Below are 21,876 nucleotides of genomic sequence, written 5' to 3'. Positions count from 1 at the left end.
ACAATTTCATTCAAGCTTCTTTTATTGAATTGACAGTTTGCTTTGATTTACACAGTAATGGTCATTTACAGTGAAAGTATTACAAAACAAAATCGAGTGTACTGACAAACAGAAAAACATCTAAATTTCAGTGTGATCACAAACACAACTGTAATTATTATTTCTGGTACTTGTTGCGGAAGTATTCCATTTGATGGTGCAGATAAGTGTAACCTGGTCTAACCTGCCTACTCCTTATTCTGGTACTTTATCATCTGGTGTCATACAGACATCACTGTTGACAGGGTGTCAGGGTCATGTATGTACGAAAAAGTCTTTAAATCTCTATAATAACTGTTCAACTCAGAACAGAATGATATGCAAAGCATTACCCCAATTTACCTTCATGTCCTTTTAAATATGTTTTCTTGTTTTTTAGTTGAATTCTGGTGTCAATCTTTAGTTTTACTCCAGAAAGCAGAAGATGCCCTGTCTGAGCTAACAACATCCTGCTGACCTGCTCCCTCTACTGGCCATTTTTAATGAATCCCTTTTATTCACATACTTGCCTCCGTTTTTTGGATGCAGGACACTTAAGGATAAGTTCAGCACATATTCTATATGCCTGTAATGTTCCTTACAGACACCTGATACCTGGACATTTAGGAGCCACTCTGAGCTACATCCAAACCTTGTTTCTGTCTCACTGTACAACTGTTGGTGCACTACAATAAGTGAATTAGATACAGTAGTTGGCATTAGTGCACATGTTTGTTTTTTAATGAGAGTCATTAACATCAGTAGGATGTATCTTGGTGGGCAAACTATGAACACACAAACATCTAAACATCCAGTCAGTCGCACACACACACACGCTCCAGGGACCACACATGATTCACTAGTGAGTGGCAATGAAGTGAGACTGCTATGCCGAATGTTTACAGTCAATTTACCAATGAACAGTGAGGTGTATACATTTATATATTACATAAGTCGACTCTTTCCTAATAGGCAACAAAGCATATTTGACCCAAGTTTGTTGTCTTGCGCCTGATATGAACTTTGAGTGGTGATTGTCCATTTAACCAGTACACAAACTATTCTTTGCATCAATCACAAACCAACAGTTTCACTCTGTTTTCTCATTTTTCATCATCATTCATCTTATTACAGCATTCTTAAAAATAAAGCCTGTATAAGCCACTTTTGGCCGAATCTGTACATTTTCATATATTATTTCCATGTCGTGCCTTTACAGTAATTGCAGTTTTTACATCTACTGTACATTCTTTCACTCTACAATTTCGCACAGTTCTGCCCATCTGTAATGGAAGAAACCAACAATGTTGAGTTTTGGAGGTGTATTAGTGCTACAGAGAACAAGTACTGTACTTTCTTTTTCCTGAGCATTCTAAAAAACTACCACACATAATTTTACTTTCAGTGCTAAGCAACCTACAATGAAAACATCACAGCAGGTCTTCACTGTAGTATCTATACATTACAGAGTCAGATGATTTACATTCAGAGTACTCCTTTTAACTGTTGTAACTTGTTTTATATAAACCATAGGAATAAAAAAGTCGCTTAACATATTATTCATATATTCACGTATACACTCATTAGATCCTACTTGCTATTGTGCATTTGCAAATTAAGCTGAGACATTAACATCACTGATGGCTGAAAGAAACTCAAGTTATTGCCTGTTTTTGCAAAGTGCGGTCATGCTCTACAAATGCATAGCTGATATGTTATTAAATATATCACTTTTTTACACTTTTTTTCACAATAATGCAAGAGTGCTTTAGCATCAAGGAGAGCTGCAGTAAGTGATGAAAGCCCTAAGCTTTGGTTGCACCACACATCAAACGAAATTTCATCTTGCCAGAGAAAGAAATTTCATTGGACTACATGTAGACTTTTCAACTTTCCACTGAAAGCAACTAAACAAGCAGCAGCAGCAGCGATGACAGCGTGGCTGGCTACTGTCCTACAGCATTATGCAAAAATATTCGAGCAGTATAAGTTAGAAGTAAAAGCTTGTCATTTACACTCATGTGGTCCTCTGTATATATTATTGTGTGTGTGTGTGTGTACATGTGTGTTAATATTTATGTTTCTCCACATGGCCATTTGGAGCAGCTGTTTCCTGAAAGATGCTTACTATTGGGGATGAAAGGGTTATGAGAAGACTTTTTCTTTTGTAATACTGTCGTTAGAGATGTCTGCTGAGTTAAACACTCTGTAGCACCGAGCTAGTGGCAGCTTGACCATAATATAAGTAACCAGAAGAAAGACAGTCCCTGGCGAGTTCAAGATCAACTTTTGTTTTGATCCTGCAGTACACCAACAGCCTGTTAGCTCTCACACCTGGAGGTACAGTATCTTCATATCACCACACTCTCATTTCCATGTGTTAGGAATCTGGCATAAAGTGATTTGGCAAAGCTGCTATCTACTGACACTATAGTAATTCTGAACCACTTACATGTGCCATTCTGTATAGGTAATGCACTGTTAGAGGCTGCAATACAACAAATATAAGCGAATATACCTTTTACAATCCATATCATCAACTCAAAGCTTTATGCTTGTCAGTATGTCCTCTCTTCGGTTGGTTGTTTTTATTCGTGAACACCAGTTTTGTATCATTGATCAGGATTTTTGCTGCACTGGTTAAGTTCACTAGTTCTCAGATGTGCTTACTGATCAAACCCAAGACGGATTATCAGCTATGATGTAAAAATGAGCTCCATGAGAGATTGTCATCATAAGGTATATTTTAGATGGCAATAAATCTATACAGTAAGATATTGTTAGCTTTAATCACTCTCAACAGTGGCTCAGGAAAAAACTCAATCAATAAAAGCCTGAATATGTTAAAGTGATGTTCCAAATGTAATTAAATATCCCTTAAAATCCTGTTCCCGCAGTGTCTAATCTAAACCCTGTCTGAATAAGCCATTATGATTACTTCAGATCAAGCTTGCTCAGATGAGGCACTTCAGTATTTCACCCTGCAATACAGTGTGAGACTTGTTGGCTACTCACGCAACATGGGGCTTGATGAGAACTTTTAACCCTTACCAAAATACACACTATTTAGAGCACCAGGCATCAGATCCAAACCTCAACCGGGGAAAGGAACAAAAAACAAACTATAAAAAAAGAAGAAAAGAATTTGAAAATGTAATACAGGTATCTGTGGTTGTTGTAAGTGCTATTTCCCTCTCCCTAACCCCCAGTCAAACCCCACCCATTGTTCCAAAGGTCCTGTGATGCTAGTCGCTCCTGAACTCCTCTTCAATTTGTGGGAGGTTCTTTTTTTCTCGCCTCAGGGTCTCCGTCAGCGGCCTGGAACTGCTGGGGGACTCCAGGTTCTTAGGTTCATTGGTGCGGTAGCTGCCCTTCTGCTGATACGCATAGACATAGATGCTGTACAGCCCTCCAAAGAGCAGCAGCAACGCCAGGATGACAATGACTAAAGGATAAAAATAGCACAGTCAGAGTTAATCGGCAATACAATGAGGAATGAGGTGCCTACTGATTAGGATCAGGCGCTGTTAGACTGGATTTTTAATGCTATTTTATTACATCACAAATCACCAAACTTGCTGTGGGAGAATTTAGGTCTGATATTATCTATAATGACAACAAGATAATTGAGAGAGATAGTTTTTTTTATAAATGACATTGACACAGACTGGCCAGTACTATGTAGTAAGTATTTTTCTTTGTTTGTCTGTTTATGAAGGGCACATTTTGTTGGTGGTTATTTTTATTTGTCAGCCATACAATTTTTGTTGAAGTTGTTTGTGTATTGCGCCTTTTCATAGAAATGCAGTTCAAAGTACTTTACAGGAGAAAAGGAGCCAAGCCATATATATATCATTGAGACATAAAGAAAATAAAAAGCAGAGGCATTTAAACAACAGAAAATACATAATGCATAACAATATTATTGAAAAAAATATTTTAAAAGATAGAAAACTATTTAATGAGATGCTTAAAGTAAATAAAATGAGGTTGTTCATATTACATCTACTGTACATTCATTTCACTCTACACTCTATATATATGTATATATATATATATATATATATATAAGTGGGTGCAATTCTCAGAATACCACATTAGCTATTCCATATGTTTGGTTTATAAATACTGAATGCAATCTCACCAGACTTAGAGTATGCTCTTTGGATATGAAGGACCCTGGTGCATTGTGACCAGAGAGGTCTGCTGTGTTTATACATTGAGAGCATAATCTGATATACTGTGGCCAGGCACTACACACCAGTGGATGTTTCTGAAGACTGGGGTGACTTAGTCCTGGTTTAGCATGCATGTGGCTTTTTGAATTAGCTGCAGTCAACAAGAGGTTTCGGTTAGTTCTAAACTGCAGTAATCCAGCTTGGTCATGACATTAATTGCATAAAGCTCTTTGTTACCTGTATTGAAAGTGCTCTATAAAATAAAGCTATTATTATTGTAAGTAGCCTGTCTTGGCACCTACAACCAAAATTATTGTTTAGTAGTTCAAGTTAAAGTCTCAGACCTCAGCCCATGTCCTTTCAGCATGTCCATGTCTGAGTGTAGTTTTAATATTCTCCCTGCAGTTGCTTGGGTTTCCTGTCACAGTCCAAAGACATGTAGGTCAGATGAACGGAGACATTAAATTGCCTGTAGGTGTGTGTTTGTTTGTCAGTCAATGTGTTCACTGTGTAATGGACTGGTAAAATGTCAGCAGTGTTTCCCAGGCTTTCTGCCAATGCATGCTGGGAAAGGCCTCAGCTACTCAGGTTCATACCCTCAATAAATGGGTATAGATATATGGATATACTGCAACACAGAGCTTAGAGCAGGCGAAAATGTAGCTGGTAACAATTGAACAAACCATGCAAAACCTTCCACGTCTCTCTGCTGTGCACTCTGCTTACCACCGCCCACCAAACCCACAAGAAGGAGCCGGTTGCCCTGCAATACCTCAGTCCATGCAGGGCTTGCTCTACACTGCAAGAGCCTCACCAAACACCCCTCCAACGCTTCACAGCCCCAGTGCAGCAGAGGCTAGTACACCACTGTTCCCCCTCAAAAGTTATTCCCTACTGTTTGTAGTCATGCCTCTTTGCCGCTCATTGATACAAGCTCCATGGCATTGAATATAATGATCTAGAAGCTCGGTGTGGAGCCGGGACGTGATCACACAATTGTTTTGTACTATATAGGGTTTCATTGTTGGTCAGCCATTGTGTTGGCAAAACTTCTGAAGTCACGAGCTGAAGATATTGAGCTTGACTTGAGTAAGAGCATGTGCGGGGAGAGGGGCTGCGCAGCGTGTGCATGAGCTGTGATTGACACTGCGGTTGAGACTGCTCCTGGCTTTGATTCGTTGTTGTGACCCAGGAGCTGTGGATTCTAGCAAATTGCATTAGGAGCAGTAGGAACAAGAGGAACATAATCTTTTTCACAGATTCTGTCTCATGTCCTACTGTCAGGATATAGTGACAGTTTTAGTTAATATGACAAAAAGTTATTTTTAAAAGAATTCCCTACTGCAGGTCTAAAACGATTTTGTCACAGGACAAATGAAGGAATAACACATGTATTCAATATCTGTGTGCAATAATTTGTTCACCAGCCCAACTGACCATTTTGTATTATCAACTACATTTAAAACAATAGGTGTAATTTCTCAGTCAAAGCCACTTTACTCTGGGCCATATGTCAGACGGTGATGTGTCGGATAACCAGAGGGTCCATTGTTGGGATGCCTGAATGGCACAGCAATCTTTAATGGCACGCTAATGTCCTGCATTATCATAATACCTCTGAATCTGAATGATCTATTAAGCTGAAGCATCTATCAATGATGAGCAGTAAGCTGGGCCCATGCAGACTAAATATAGCTGATCCAGTAAAGGTCTCAGACAGGGATGGAGCAGAGTCTCTGTGCTGCAGTTTAATCCTGAAACTCCAGCCTCTCCTGCTCATCAGGGGGGACCAGCTCTCATTTTTCTCGTCATCTGTAATGCTGGGTTGTAAACCGATCATCTGGTCTCAACACTCAACATCTCCTCTTGTAAAAAGGTACAGAGTATCATGGGTATTAAACAGATGAAGGAATATATTAAAGGTTCATGTTTTTCTAGAAATCCATAAATACAAGAGAAACATAAACAATGTTTTCATCTATTCATGTCTGTGTTGACATAATGATATAACTACTCATTCATGTTATTTTTGATATTATCACACCATTGCTACTCCTTAGGTCAACATCTTTTTTTGTTGTTGCCTGTTGTATTTACATGATCGCTCTATTGTTATTGCAATATGATTTTAGGAATTGTTTTTATTGTATAAGGGAATAGAGGTTTATGGTCCTGTTAAAGTTATTGTAATCATTGTAGATTATTTCTGAATAAGTATTGTATACAAATGTATAAGAATAAGTATGTGACATTTATATTCTTTAATATTAATTTATATATCAAATATCTCAATATAACTTACATTCATTTTACTCACATTCTCAAGGAGATTAAAAAAATAATCTGACCTCAACTGAATGGAATCAAATATAATCTTCTTCAGTATGATAATAATGTATTAGATATGTCTGGCTGTTTATTTTTCTCTAAGTATGTTTTGTTTTCAGTTTTGTCCCCACATATAATAAATTTGAGTCTGCAGTCAGATACTTGGGAAAAAAACACTCAAAAGCCCACATTAGAAGCTGACAATCCTGTCTAATTTAGGATTAGAGGATTTTCAAATGGCTGACTTGTGTCATCTGGGACAGTAAGAAAATTGTGAGTAAAACAGAAACAAGGTAAACAAATGAACTGAATAAACTGCTAAATATCACAGTCCATGCCTTATTTTTGACAGAAACAAGTCGGATATGCAGTATTTCTGTATACATGGCAATGTCTCACTTTAAAAGAATAGGAAAAATGGGTCTTACCCGTTATCCAAAACAGGCCTAGGTCATCATGGATATAAAAATACTCTGAAAGGGAAACAAATAAGTTGATGAACACAAAATAATATTCTCTTTTTTCACTGATTAATTATGGGACATATAAACTCACCTATGCCAGTAAACCAAGGGTCTACCTCCCATGGTACATAACCCAGGACAGGGGGGAAGGCCCCACAGTTGGACTCAGACACATAGCCTTGTGTCGTTACTGGAGGGTCTGTTTCATTTGGACGGAAGAAGGCCTTTAAAGGGGCATAGACATTGTATCTCACCCCAGATATGCAGCCTATGAAGCCTGGAGCATTATGCCTCTGGATCTCATAGTCAATATCACCAACCTCTGAAAGGGCAGACAGGAACAATAAAACATCAACAAATTTTCCACTTTAAATACTCAATGTATCACTGGCAGCAAGATTAATACATAGGCTACATGTTCTCATCAATAAGTGGTAAATAAATTATTGATATTTACCCATCACTCTCCCTAGGAACATTGACTTTGGAGAATCAAACCTGGCGTCCTCCACTAAGGTTATTTTTTCCACAATGGGCTCCATGTAATCCACCTGTGGGCAAGGCAAAACAAGTTAAACACCATATCTATATAATTCATGACAAGAAAGAAGGTAAATTACCACCATAAACAGAACTAACTGTGAGCAAAACACATCAGTAGAATGTATTCAACATATTTTCTATGTAGAAGCTATTAGTGTATTTAAAGAAATTATTTGCTTTCTTGCTGTGAATTAGATGAGACAATTTATACCACCCTCATGTCTGTATGGTAAATATATAGCTACAGCTATCAGCCAGTTAGCTTAGCTTAGTTTAGCATAAAGACTGGAAACTGGAAAGGGAAACAGCTAACCTGGCACTGGAAAAAGTTAACAAAATCCACAGATATAAGACTAGTAGTACATTACATTAATTTTATCCAAAGCGATTTCCAATTGCTATATTTGTCAGAGATTGCACGCCTCTGGAGCAACTATGGGTTAAGTGTCTTGCTCAAGGACACATTGGTGCAGTGGGAATTGAACCCCAGTCTCCCACACCTGTGTGTTATCCACTGCGTCATCAGCACCCCAATCCTGATATCAATTTTCTTATCTTACTCTCAGCAAATAAGCAACTAAGGGTATTATCAAAAATGTCAAACTATTCCTTTGAGATGTTAAAATTCATCACTGATTTATTGTAATTTCTAACAAAGAAGTAAAGAAACTGTTGGATAGGTTTGTTAGTTGGATATCCTTAAAATGGCGCACATCAGTCTATGTTTTTTATAGAGATCATACATTATTTCAAAATTATTTATTATTATTTGAAAATAACATAAACCACAGATCAGAGTTTACACAGAGACAGCAGTGAGAGCATGAACCTGTGTTTTGATTGTTCTGTTGTGTCTGGTTATGTTGACGTAGTGGGGGTATCCATCTGCCAGGTTTCGGTGAGTCAGCTGGTACTTGTGTGTTATGAGACCCAGTTTATACCTCAGATCTACACTACCTGTGGTGGGGGGGGGGGACAAAAGACATCAATAGCATAGAGTATATTGTTTTGACGAATAACTGCATTACATAAAATACTTGGGTAGTTTCCCTAAACTGTGAATAAAATGAACCTGCTGCCCTGCAAATGTAATTCTACTTAAAAAATTCCATCTTTCACATTCTCAGACAAAATGTTTCTGAGCTTCTCTTACCATCATTCTTAAGGATGATAGCAATATAGTCTTGGACAAAGGAGCTGATGTAGAGCAACACAGCTGGCGTGTGAACAGTGCTGAAACTGAACTCTATGTCATCTGCTGTGTCATTGTAACCAAGGCTGAAGTTGTCGTAATGTGGGTCGATCCAGTTGGCCCATGCTGCTTCATCTGAAATAGGCTTCTTTCGTATGTTGTATCTCAGCCACGAGCCAATCTCAAAGTAGGCTCCGATGTCTTAAAAAAGATTATTGTAGAATTAGATATCTGTTACAATGTATTGCTGCAGATGATGTAAGTTACTATGTGAAGGAGAAACACATATGAACTCACCTTTATGGCAGTAGAAACCATCAAAAGCTGTGTTGTTGCAGTCACAAGTGTAGGAAGCATAGCCCTCAATACACTGGCCACTGTTTCGGCATGGTATGGTAGCATTGAGGCACTGTCCAGTACAGTTCCTCCTTATACCCTGTTCTTCATTTACTTTCCCCTCTAGATCAAGAGGAACACCGTTCATCCGTAACCCTCGAAGACACCCCAAGAAAGGTCTCAGGGTGCGGTTGGCTGCACCTAATACACAGATGTTTTTTAATCAGTGGCTATTCACCTTCATCCAAAAGTTTAGAGGAGACACATTAAGTTATTTGTATTTCATGCCAGTTTTAAATTTCAAATTTCTAAGTTCACCTCGGCCAACCTACCTACTAGGATAGGATGTGTAAACTTCATGGTGACAAAGGTCTGACCTGGAAAGCGCGTAACAGCCCAAGGCTGATAATCAACCTTGATGCGGGCCAGTTTCACATTAATCTCAGCCTGAACAAAGTGCCACTCATTGTCATTGAGAGGCACAGGGGAGCGTAGTGTCACATTTATGATGCCATCACCAACCATAAATACAAACACGAGGTTATGGGTGGCTGGAAGAGGAAAGAAGACAATTAAAAAACGTACAGTAATTCTTAGATAAATCTTTCAGTTGTATGTGGAGAATAGCTCCCTGCTAGTCAACTCACTATTCAGCTCTATCCGTATGAAGTTTCGAAGTTGGTCATCAGAGTTCTCTAAGAAGACGCCGTGGTCACGATAGGTTTTGAAGTGGAAGGAGATGTCAGCGCTGGAGCCAGGCCTGAAGGTGGGGAAAGTTATGTAGGTGGGTTTGGTGAAGGCTATGGTGTTCCAGATGTTTCCTGTGGAAAACATTGAAATATGTATATTAAAAAACAACTCTGAACCCTTCGACAACTTCAAACTGAACTTTGCGGTGTGAGCATAATCCATAATACTTTAACTCACTGTCCCCATGGCAGCGGAGGGGCCCAACGGTGAACTGTGCTTCTGAGCCGGTCCTGTTGGTGTCCCCGACTACTACCTTTCTCACAGGCAGATGGTCTCTAAAGTCCAAGTAGCCCTTGTCGGAGTACCTAAAAAGCCACAGTGGGGATGTTCACCAACTTTCGACTTCATCATTATTACAACAGATACAAGCTAATCTTGATCAATGTATCTGTCCCTCACCATTGTCTATAGTCAGCATCACAGTTGCATTGAAACTTGGGATCAGTGCAGGTTTGGTTGATAGCGCAGCCACACTTCTGGACCTCTCTGAATGTTCCTCCCCAGTAATAGTGACTCTCATTGTTACGGCCAATCCAGTAACCAAAAGGTCTTCCATCTATTTTGAAAAACAAATGGTGTGTTAGTGTGTCATTGACGTTTCCTATCTTTCTTGATTTCCATGAGCATGCTACCAAATTAATAAACCAACTAATCCCACTTACTGGGGGTGTTGAGGAGACGGGACTTGTAGCAGGAGTAGTCAATCCACTGCTCACAGTACATTGAAGTGTTGGCTAGAGCAGTGACTTCATCCCAGGAGGCATTCCAGTAGTTGACATCTCCTATATAGGGCCGGTCTATTGAACTCCCACTCACCTTGGTACCATCCACACGGTCATGCATAATCACTGTCCAAGCTTTATATGCTGTCAAGAGGCATGACAGATATAGGTCATAGTAATTAAATGTTAAAATTAGAAAGATGGAGGCAACAAAAAGGTAACAAACTGAAAAGTTAGACACAGGGTATTTGGACCTACCTTGTTTTATCTTTTATTTCCCATGAAATTTCAGTGAACATTTCTCATTACAGGAACATAATAACCTGACTTTTCACCTTACAATAACAACCCACAGAGGACTCCGCAAATACTGCACACATTGCTGATGAAGCTGTATTTTGTTAGTGTCAGTGATTACTTACACTTCATTTTGCAGTACACTTCAAATGGTTTCAGCGGTCCACTGAGATCAGGATCGATGGTGTAGTTTCCAGACCAATACTTGCCGCTGAGTCTGTAGGCCTCGCATGACTCTTTATAAACCGCTGTTCAAGAAGCAAGATGATCAATTTGTTATTATTAGGAAGAAATATGGTATGGGCCAGGTGTAATTAACTGTAAAGAAACATTTATTACAGTGATAAGATTGCCAGCCAGCACTTACACATGTGACACACTTCTCCTTTATAACCTGTATTCTCACACAGACATATAAAGTCATCCCAGGACTGGATGCATCTGCCTTCATGTTCACATGGATTTGGAGTACATCTGTAAACCAAAAACATGCTTATACTGAGTTACAAACGTGAGACTTACATAAGTGTGCTATTCTTTCATTTCAATATTCTCCATATTCTCTGTGTTGTTTGTGTCTTGTTGAGAGCCTTTAAGTATGGTTTTATGAAAGGAAAATAACCATGAGATGATGAATGCTTTCAGCTGTAAAGAAGTGATGTCTCATTCTAAAAACTCACAACAATTCAGTGCCAAAAACTTCACATACATCTTGAATGAGATCACATTACTTTGACAACATAAAAGAGCCAAGACGATACAGAAATAATGAATCCTTATAGGAATGTGTGTATCTTTAAACACCTGTGGTATAATACGGGTAAATAATTGGAAACTTTATTTAATCAGATGATTTAAATCTAGTTTTGCAGTGCCATACTTGTCGGTTCACTTATGCACTTTCCTGCTATAAATTATATTAGGCATGTATGGTTTATGCTACATATTGTAAATTAGTTGATATTTCTTACCTGTCAGTGATGCCACATGTGCCCAACAACAACTCAGCATAGCGCCCCCACTGTCGTTGCAGAATAATATCGATATCAAGCTGTTCATTGTCTATGAAGATATGCTGCATGCAACCATGGAAGCGGTTCAGCTTGGTCTCACACTTCCTTATTGTGTTATTGGTTTTCGGACAACCTGAGTGCAGGAAAGTAAATGTATTAATTGAACCGTACACTTCTAAGTTGATTTCAGGAGTTGTCAATTGTTTTAAGTCATCGCTTCACCTCCAAAAAAGTAGCGGTCTCCTGTCCGAATTGTAAAAGGGTTGGTGATCTTTAGGGGAGAGCCTTCCTCCTCATCAATTGTGAGGGTCAGCAGGCTGTCTCTGGCTGCCAAATCCACTGTATGCCAGTAACCATCATTTAGCCTGTATCCTAGAGAGTGGAGTAATGCATGTCATGCAATGCTTCTACAATCAGATTCAGGAGAGAGATCCTATGCACAACATTCACAGAACTGACTCCCCAAACAGGATTGTCCAATCAATATATATAGCTTAGCAATTGAACAAGATGGCAGGTCTTCTCAAGCTTTGTATTTCCACCATAGACTGAATAAAACATTTCCACACATACTAAAACAGTGTGCATGGGACTATAATAATAACTATACTCTGCAGTTATACTGGGTATCTAAAGAGTTTGGAGGTTGGTGTCTTTTTTTCAAACATGAGCTGCAAATGTTGGCTAAGCATGTCTGGCTAACAAGTTTACCCTCATTCTTTTAGCATGATATCATGTATGTATGAAGTAAATGTTTAGGATATTTTTACAGGATTATCAAATTATTATTATTTAACATTAAAGTCAGCTGAAGACAGAGTATTTAGCCCCTTCACAGAGGTTTAGCATTAACATTATTTTAACAAGGTAGCTACAGCTGATAAAATCTGTTAGCAACAGTAACTAACTGTCAGCATTAATCACTGTATGTTCCAAAATCTTTAAATGTTATTTGTATCTGACATGGCCAAAAATTGCATGAGCTCACCTGCAGCAAACTGGAGTTTCTTCTTGCCAGGCTGGAATATAGTGACGTTGATCTGTCCCTCGCTTAGCCCCAGCTCAAGGGCACCCAGGTCATCCGCAAATCGCGTGAACATTAGCAACCCTGTGTAGTCCCATGACCGAAACTTGAACTTGACAAACATACGAGGCCTCCTGAAGAAGCCCGGTACCTGCAGATAGTTGTTGGGCCCAGCAAAAGTCATTGGTTTGAGCAGAATGTCCCTGCAAGCAAAATGCATCTTTTTCTGAGGGGAAGAAAGAGAAATCACACCATCATCATTTACAGTGAAAACATTTCCACTGATTCTTATTGTATTGTAAATATACAACAGAATAAGTAATTTGCAAAGCCCTACCTTTCGTGGGATGCGGATGTCAGATTCTTCTCTCTGTGTCTTGTCAATGATGTTGATGCCATTGATGAAGACGTTCTCCAGGCAGCCCCGGAAATTTGGTGTGGTTGGCAAGTGAGGCAAATTTTGCTCTATAACACCTCCTACGTATAACTAGGAGAAAGATATTAAGGTACTTAGTCATCGTCATTAACTAGAAAATTTATTCAAATTGTAAATATATGCAAAAAGTCTTTGGCACTCAAATTAGCTCATTACCTGGCTTGTAATGAATATTTGAATAAAATAGTTTGCAAGTTAGTTATAATTAGAGTGCATTTGGAGTTACCATCCAAAGGAGCACTTATTAAATGTATTCAGCATACATATCGTTGATCATTTTGTTTACTTACCTTCAGTTTGCATATTACACTGTAACTACACAGTAGATATGACCAGTTTATGAGGTACCTGTGTATCAAGATCCAGGTGTGTAAACTCTCCGTTACAGATGGCTGACACTGTCTGACTGTCCACTGTGAAGTTCACCTGTCGACCATAGCGCTTGATGGTGACATAGTGCCAGTGTAGATTATCAAGAAGGCTGCCAGCAGTCAGTGTAGTTCGACCATTAACTTTGTGTATTACACTGCTTCCTGAAAAACAGAGGGAATAAGTAACAATAAAAAACAATGCTCAAATCAATTCTATGTAAAGTAAAACTGAGAGAAAATGCTGCATTTTTCACATTACAGGAACTGTAGGTCAACAGTCTGACCAGCAATATTGTGATTTCCCCACTAGACAACAGGGCTTTCTGTCAGGAGAGAGACATGCCTGCTTCTTTCTGAGATGGATGTCATTGTCACATATATCAATAGTTTCTTTACCCAATCTCCCTACATCAAGATCCCTTCCATAAATTTCAACTTCATGGTGAGCATGTCTGTATAATAAAGGATGTCCAAAAAAATTTAACTTTCTTTATCCAACAAATGACTCAGGCTATACCTAGGCTGATGTGCAGGTAAAGACGACCTCTCTTGAGCTCAAGGGTGAAGAGGTCTCCTTGAATCCCCTCACTATGTAATAGTAGACCATCCTGCTCCAGAGTCTTGAAGTTTATGGCAATATGGTCTTGTAGTGTACGAGACCTTTTTCCTGGGTACATGTAGACCACTGAGTCATCCCCGTTGTACTGTAGCACATAGGAATCTGCAGACGAAATTTCAAAATGAATCCACAAATTCAAAAATCACTAAAGAGGATTTAGATTTAAGATATTGCTCAAATTGAATGTGCATACTAGGTTATACAAAGTCGTATTTAGCATTTATTGAGGTTTTAAGGATTATGCGAATAAATGCTTCATGGCACATTTCCTGGAGCTCTTCAGATGTGTTGACATTTAGCTAGTGATGTTGCTGAGTATGAATCAGGTGATAGTGAGCTTAGTTATTTATTAACTATGAACATATTGTAGCATATATAGCACTTAATGGATTTAGTGGCATATACTGAAATATAATTAAGTACTGGGATTGTAGAAAGTCCCTGGATGGGAATCAGAGGCAGTAAATCCCTGTGTAGCGTCCATCAGTCATTTTTACCATAAGGGCAGCCAAATAGCTCCAGCCTCACACCGATCTTCCCTCCATTCTCTGTGTTCCACTCCAGAGGCAGCAGACGAATGTGTTTAGCAGTAAAGGCGTAATGGAAAACATTCCTCTTCACCTGATAATAATTCCAGTTCCCAGGCAGTGTCTGCAAACAGATGAGATTTGGAAATAGGAGAGAAATTATTGAGACAGTGCAATGGTGTTAACGCCTTATTAAGAGACTGGAGATGAATTGATGATGAGATTAGCTTTGTCAGTGTTGAGAGAGATAATATGCTGTGCTGTGCTGTGTTTCGGGCCAGTGACAATAAATATAATGGAACACCCACTGACTGGAAAATAGGCTGTAAAGATTAATTTTGACTATTTAGTCCTCGTCTCATGCCTGTCTTTATCCCACCTAACTATCCTGGCTCGTTGACACCTACAGAGTTTCCTCCTTTCATGATGTACGGCGTCCAGGAGTCTGGCCTATCTCCATAGAGCAGGGTGTACTTTGAGACCCAGTCATATGAGTTGAAGGTCCCCTGGGTGGCAATGGCCACCAGTCGATACTTCCTGCGCAGGTCTATCTGCAGCCATGGCTGTCTGTCCCTGGGGGATGGGGACCAGCCGCTGCTGCCTGAGGAAGAAAAAAGGATTTGATTGGGGATTAAATCATGAACTTGTAACTGATGGCAGTAATTTTAAAAGTCTGTGAAATTTGGGATGGGGAAATCTAATGAGCAGGTAAAGCTCAGTTACTGTTTTGTCTGGGATTGGACAAGCACTTTTGCTGATTACCCAATACAGTTCTAATTTATTTAGCTAATTGTAGCCAGTTACTTATACTGTAGGCCTATATCTGTTAGCTAACTAACTAGTTACATTACATTTAGTCATTTTATCCAAAGCGACTTACAATTGCTATATATGTCAGAGCTCGCACGCCTCTGGAGCAACTAGGGGTTAAGTGTCTAAGGGACACATTGGTGTCACAGTGGACTTGAACTCAGGTCTCTCACACCAAAGGCATGTGTCTTATCCACCGCACCATCACCACCTCTCTAGAACTAGATTAGATTGCATTACATTCAATTTAATTGTAGGCATTGGGATAGGGATCCCTAATGGCATACAGATGCTGCAAGTAAGTTAAATCTTTTTGCCATGGGAATTGCCCTTTGGGCATTTTGACTTGTAAAACACTGGTGTAACTAATTACATTAATGTGCCTGCATCCCTAAATAGACCAGAATCAGTATTAATGTTATTCGTTACACTTGTATTTTTCCTGCTTGTTAAAACATCTGCCATTATAAGGTCTGAGAGGTGAATGGAGTGAAATCATGGATGAACTCAACACCACAACAAGGAACTTACCATATAATTTGGCAAAATTGGCAGAGTAAAGAAAGTTATATCTGGACGAGGCCAGGAAGGAGGAGGCATAGAGCCCGGAGACCAGCGGATCAACACATTCTCCTGCAGTGATAATAAGGAAGACACCAAGACTAGGAGTTATTAAAAAGGACTTCTCATAATGCAGCACTCACACATTGCTTTCAAAATGATACTGGCCAACAAAGACTGGCACAACTGCCCAGCTTGATAAGAAATGGCCATTTGGAGTTTAATTAGAGGCTAGAGCATGCTTCATGAGGCATAAAATACAGATTTGGACTAATCAATCAAATTAAATTCAAAGCAAAGCACAAACATACTGAGCCTTTCTGCTGGTAAAGGTATACAGATAGTGAGGTCACAGATTTATATTCCACAGTAAACCACATTGCCTCCTTATAAGGCGATGGACCAAGACTCATTAACTGTCCTGACATCTTCATTTCTTTACAGGTGGGGGCTAACAGTAAAATATGAGACCAACAGCTACTGATTATTCACACTATTTATATAAACTATTATAAATGTCATGCAGTTACATAATGCCCCCTTCCTATTTCAAGAGTACAAAATGGATCTGGTCTTGTGTTGTTCAGTGATGCAGAGACGGAATAAAAATGGTCGTGGGTGTGTGTACATGTCTGTCAGTGTCTGCCTATCTGTATACTTCTGTTTAATTTCTTGAAAAAGTACGTGCAGTTGCATGGACAGGAAAGTCAAAGTCAAACTAAATTGCTGCTGTTTCCTGTTGAGTTGCTATTCTATACTGTATGTGTCTATGGGACTGATAGGACCATCGCCCATCTGCTCAGGCTCGTTCTTCAGCCAACGGATATTAAAACTGACCATAATTCTACCTTATCTTGCTGTGTCACTGCTGAGGATAAATGTGCGATGCCCTCACCTCGAGCTGCAAGAGAAACACTGTCTCATTTTAAGTGCCTAAGTATGCTCTTTAATACTCCCAAGAGATTTAATATAGATAGGCTAAAATATAGATGGGTTTTATTTGAATATGATGGTAGGCAAGTACAAAAAAATGTGAATGTGTTAATCTTAGTGTGTACAGGAGCAACTAAAATTGCAATAAAGTAAATGAAATCAGCTCCAATGTGACCCTCTTACTCCTCCCTCATAATCCTCTCTAAACATTTTTAGTTGTTTACTGGTAAACAACTAAAAATGTTGGCATTGGGATAGGGATCCCTAAGCATGGATGGAAACAGGAGAAGTTAGCAGAATTAGTATGTAGGCTGCAGATGGAGCAAGATGAGCATGGGTGCTGCATATACTAAAATTTTAAATAACTCAAGGAGCAGAAGACTGAGTAATCACAGCAAATCCAGCAGAAATTAGGAGAGAGATTTCATCCACTGCCACACTACCTTAAATGACACATGAAACACACAACGTGAGCCATTCACAGCACAGATACACCATTATCTGCCTCACCTGGTAAGAATGAGTCAGTCACTTGAGCATGAGTTCTGTCACCTTTCGTTCAAGGACACATTGCACATTCTGGTGGAGAAAACATGAGCAAGGGAATTGTGACCTTGACTTTCCACCTCTATCTGAGAGGCTAAGAGGCTTTTTCAAAATCTTCATCATCTGCTATGTTGCACAGATCTCTGCATCACTCCATTACTGCAATGTAGAGTCATTTCAAGTGATCCACTGCTCAAATGGCTATTCAAACAAAAATATTTAAAAGCTCTGTGCTGCAGTTACACAGACAAAGCTCATTTGCTGCTAATGGCCTAATGTATATTGATTTGTTTTAACTCCTCAATTAGTAGTAAAAGAAAAGAAATTTGACTTTAAATGTGGAGCAGCTCCTTCCCAGAATACAGCAGGTTAACCCAGGCCACTCAGCTTCTCCTTATAGCAAGACTGTCACGCACTCTACACCCCCACCCATTCAGCGTCTCGCTTCCTTTCCCACACTCTGAGTCCTCTCTCTTTATCTCCATCCCAACTCCGAAAATCATCCACTCTTTCTTGCTCTCACTGTGTCCCATTACCTCATATGCTCGCTAATCTTCATCTTGCTATTTTTCACTTCTCTCTCTCTCACTGCCTCTCTCTCCCCAAGTGGGCGTTGTCATGTTGCAGTAGCTAAAGTATACCTTACGACTGTGTGGAGCATCCAGTTACCAGGTTTTCACCCCTGTCCTTGTGATCCTGAATCCCCCCTCCCTTCTCTACACCACACAGAGTAGGCTCTTTCTCCATTTATCATTACGAGGGTTGTGAGGAAAAATGTGCTGTGTAGAGCTGTAGCACCACTCTTGCTGAATCATCAGTCTGCTGTAAGTGTATGCTGGTCTGTCTGGGCTGACACATCATTACTGCTGGTTAAATACAGTATGCAGAGAGGCACCTCCTCTGGCTGTCGCTGGCACAAGATGCCCGGAAGCTGAGGATTCAGACAGCAACCCTGTATCTGAGCTGAATGCAGATGTCCACCAGTGTTATATCAAAACTACTGCAACAGAACAGTAAGGTATTTAAAATATAGCCTGTTCTGTTAAAGGGATTTGATAAATCATTCATACCCAAGCAGACATCACAGTGGGTGGTGTCTGACTGCTGCCGGGGATAAAATCACATACTATGCAGCACATCAGAATCAAATTCAGACTTAAATTCAAATTCAAAACTGCTTCATTTTCTGTCTAAACAAAACAGCCATATCTCTAGATATCAATTCCCATCACAAGGACCAAGAATCAGTCTCCTGCTGCTTGGGCTGCTAACCATGACAGAATACACAAAGCACACATTTGAGATTTATGCGTATGATTCATCCCCTCCTAATTCAAGCACACACACATACGTTACAAGGTGAGTCTCAGCTCTACCACAGGCTGGCTAAATGTGCTCTTCCACACAGCAGATATACAACTGGCCTGGCCTGCAATAAAGTATCAACAGGATCTACAGTACTACAGGCCCCCAATCATTGGTTGGCGATCCAATGAGGTTCCATCCAAATACTGTTCTTTTCATTCTCTTTTTAATTGTTTTAAGTTTACAGCAAGATAGCAGTATAATTTGACCAAACCTCTAGTAGGCTAGTCAACAGCAGCATGGCATCATTTGCAAACAATCAAAGCACTTAATGTATGTTCAAATATTGACTGACAGAAATGCTATTTTCCTAACAGAAAGAGCTCAGAAACGTGTACAACATCTATGTAAAGTGGATCCACTTACATTAACAATGTTAATGGTTAAACTTTTGTTCCCCAAAATACAAGACAGGTATTCTGAAGTATATCCTTAAACAATCAGTTGTATGCTGCTGATCCTGAGAGATAAATTGCCAGTAGGCCAGTAACTAACTCCTTAATTTCATATCCCCATCTATCTAGAAGTCACATGACAAACCATCGCTCTTCCTTGATCCCCCACTGATCATCAAGACTAATGTGTTATGTAATGCACTGTATGGGGTTAATTAGCAGTCAAGACCCGCTGATGTCATCCTGACACTGACATCACCCATAAAGCTCATTTGCATACGAGCTCTGTGATAGATGGGTGGATGGCATCTTTTCCCCAAACACGATTTTAGCACCAAACACAGCCCCACCTCAATCCAACTTAACCCACCACATGACTGCTTCATTGATGTTGCAGTGAGTAGCTAATAATTCCCCTGCCAGGTGAATCCACGCTCATCGACTGCAGGATGCAGGGCTGTATGGGCAGGTGATGGGAACACAGGCTTCTCAAAAAAGTACTGCAGTGGGTTGGTCCCGGTCAGGAGGCTGAGCCCTGCTCTTTCAACCGCCACTTTGAAAATGTGTTCAGCGGATTTTCAGGAACAACATCCACTGTCAAAGCAGTTTGGAAATGATTATAGGAACCAAAAAATCGACTCTCAAGCAACATTGTGCAAAGAAGTCGCGAGTTGAACCCACACGGTGCAGAAACTTGCGTGCTGGTTGGGAGAAAGCACTGCAATGCAGACAGTTCTGTGCAATGGGGATCGCCGCGCGCACCTTCTGCAGGACCGACGCGGTTAGCTTTTACACTTTTTTTGTGTGATCCCACAAAACCATGCTTTACTGAAATTACAAAAGCCAAGACAAGCAGTGAAATTTAATGATCTGTGTTTTAAGGCTGTCTGTTTTTATCGCAACGTGTGTTGCCCTTCAAAGATCCCAACACCTCAGGCTACATTTTGCCCTCCAGTGGTATTTTTCACTTCTTACCGAATACGATCGTGCAACTTTTTCTTAAGCATATGATCAGACGCTGAACACAATGCAGAAAAGGCATGTATATACACTTTGAAATATTTTCATAATATTCTAGCAGCCGACAATAGATGAATAATTGCTGTTTCACAAGACTTACGTGAGGAGCAATGTTGAAAACCCAAAAATAAGAGGCATATGCTCAGTATTTTGCAAGTCATCCTTCACTTAGGACACGTTTCTCCGCATAGGCTATGTTAATTTGATCGTAGATTGTTCTGCAGCATCCTCTCAACCCCCTTTAGCCCAACTTTAACACGCACAGCTCCAACTCCTCTTCCCGGGATCTCGGGCAGTCTCCACCGCGGCGGGGACGCGCTTCTGATGCTGGTGCTGATGCTGCGCTTGGCCGAGAGCGCGCACTTCTTCTTTTATATCCTTTAAACTGCTATTGTTATTAACATGGCCGTCGTGTAATGGTGTGGATCTTGCATGATATCATTCAACATAAACTTATAGTAACATGTGCTTAAATAGCAGAGCTGATTGGCCAGGTGGGAGAAGGCTTCTGTTGCGTTCCTCCTGCAGGAGTCTGGATGCAGAACAGACTGGAAGGGAGGAAAATAACTTTTTCAGTCCACTGCAGATTGACAGTATTTTTCCAAAACCAAATATTAATATGTCTTCAATCTCCAAATACGTCTTGTGGTAATGGTCAAAAACAACACTTTTCCCTCCGGGCTGTGGATCATAATACCAAGATTTATTCCTCTTCTCTTTTGCCCTGGCATCTCATATCATCCTTTGGCACACTTTTCATGGCTGCCAACTGGCCAAGAGTGCACTGCGCTAGTGAGGAGATGGTTGAGAAGTCTTTCTCTCCAGGAACTTGAACACCAAAATAGGGTGGAAGTCCTTAATATCCTTATCAGAAGCAGAACCACAGATAATGACAATCATAGCTGACCACCAGGGTGAACGGCTGGTTGTCTTTCTGTCCAGGTACTCAGTTCATGCCAGTGCATTCACAAATACAGCCAGACCAGAACAGGTTACAGGATGATGATGCCAGCTGTGCCTTTACTCAGACTCATCTCTGCACACACACACACAGGGTGGTGGGGGCGGGGTGGGACTGAGGGAGAGAGGGATTTGTGGCAATTGGTGGCACATTGACCACAAAATAAAAAGGCTTTGGGATTAAAAAGTGGGTTTATGGGACGGCAGTGTGTCAGTGATGAAGTGAGATTGAATGCCTGGGCCAGCGTGGGATTTACTGTGTTTTCAATCAAATCAGATTGACAGTTTGTAAGCTCCCTGCCTCTGTTTTTGCTAAGAGTATAGAATTATATCTGCAGAGAAAAGACAATGGCAAATGGCATGGGAGAATAAAATAGGACATCAAATCAGCAGGGGAACTGGCTGCAGATGTGGCCTAGGCACTGCAGAGTTATCTATTAACTGACAAGAGACAGGTACAAAAATGAT

The 21,876-nt window shown here is 40.1% G+C and overlaps 1 protein-coding gene across 1 annotated transcript; it reads right to left on the bottom strand.

Annotated features, from left to right (window-relative positions):
* Positions 1-1,064: 1,064 nt before the first annotated feature.
* Positions 1,065-21,610, bottom strand: cntnap1 (contactin associated protein 1). The gene is made up of 24 exons (XM_038704256.1): positions 20,549-21,610; positions 16,160-16,261; positions 15,226-15,419; positions 14,789-14,942; positions 14,190-14,393; positions 13,650-13,834; positions 13,203-13,352; positions 12,830-13,091; positions 12,064-12,213; positions 11,800-11,974; positions 11,196-11,302; positions 10,954-11,076; positions 10,472-10,675; positions 10,209-10,365; positions 9,987-10,114; positions 9,707-9,880; positions 9,392-9,610; positions 9,021-9,260; positions 8,685-8,924; positions 8,361-8,488; positions 7,446-7,539; positions 7,080-7,310; positions 6,953-6,997; positions 1,065-3,463 (listed from the first exon to the last, which is right to left on the bottom strand). The coding sequence occupies exons 1-24, from the start codon at positions 20,607-20,609 to the stop codon at positions 3,264-3,266; spliced, it is 3,927 nt and encodes a 1,308-aa protein (XP_038560184.1). The 5' UTR covers positions 20,610-21,610; the 3' UTR covers positions 1,065-3,263.
* Between the last annotated feature and the right edge of the window lie 266 nt (positions 21,611-21,876).

This window comes from Micropterus salmoides, unplaced genomic scaffold (genome assembly GCF_014851395.1).
Source record: "Micropterus salmoides isolate LMB-PRFRI ecotype aquatic unplaced genomic scaffold, ASM1485139v1 Ms_hic_scaffold_10, whole genome shotgun sequence".
Taxonomy (NCBI): Eukaryota; Metazoa; Chordata; class Actinopteri; order Centrarchiformes; family Centrarchidae; genus Micropterus; species Micropterus salmoides.
The sequence above is the reverse complement of the archived record's forward strand: the minus strand, read 5'-3'. Positions and strand labels throughout refer to the sequence as shown.

Excerpts from the sequence above, each read along its gene's own strand:
- cntnap1 (XM_038704256.1), bottom strand. The coding sequence starts at position 20,609 with ATGACTTGCAAAATACTGAGCATATGCCTCTTATTTTTGGGTTTTCAA. Across the intron at positions 12,214-12,829 it reads GAAACTCCAGTTTGCTGCAG|GATACAGGCTAAATGATGGT; the intron begins GTGAGCTCATGC and ends TCCACTCTCTAG. Across the intron at positions 10,676-10,953 it reads AGTGTACTGCAAAATGAAGT|CATATAAAGCTTGGACAGTG; the intron begins GTAAGTAATCAC and ends GCCTCTTGACAG.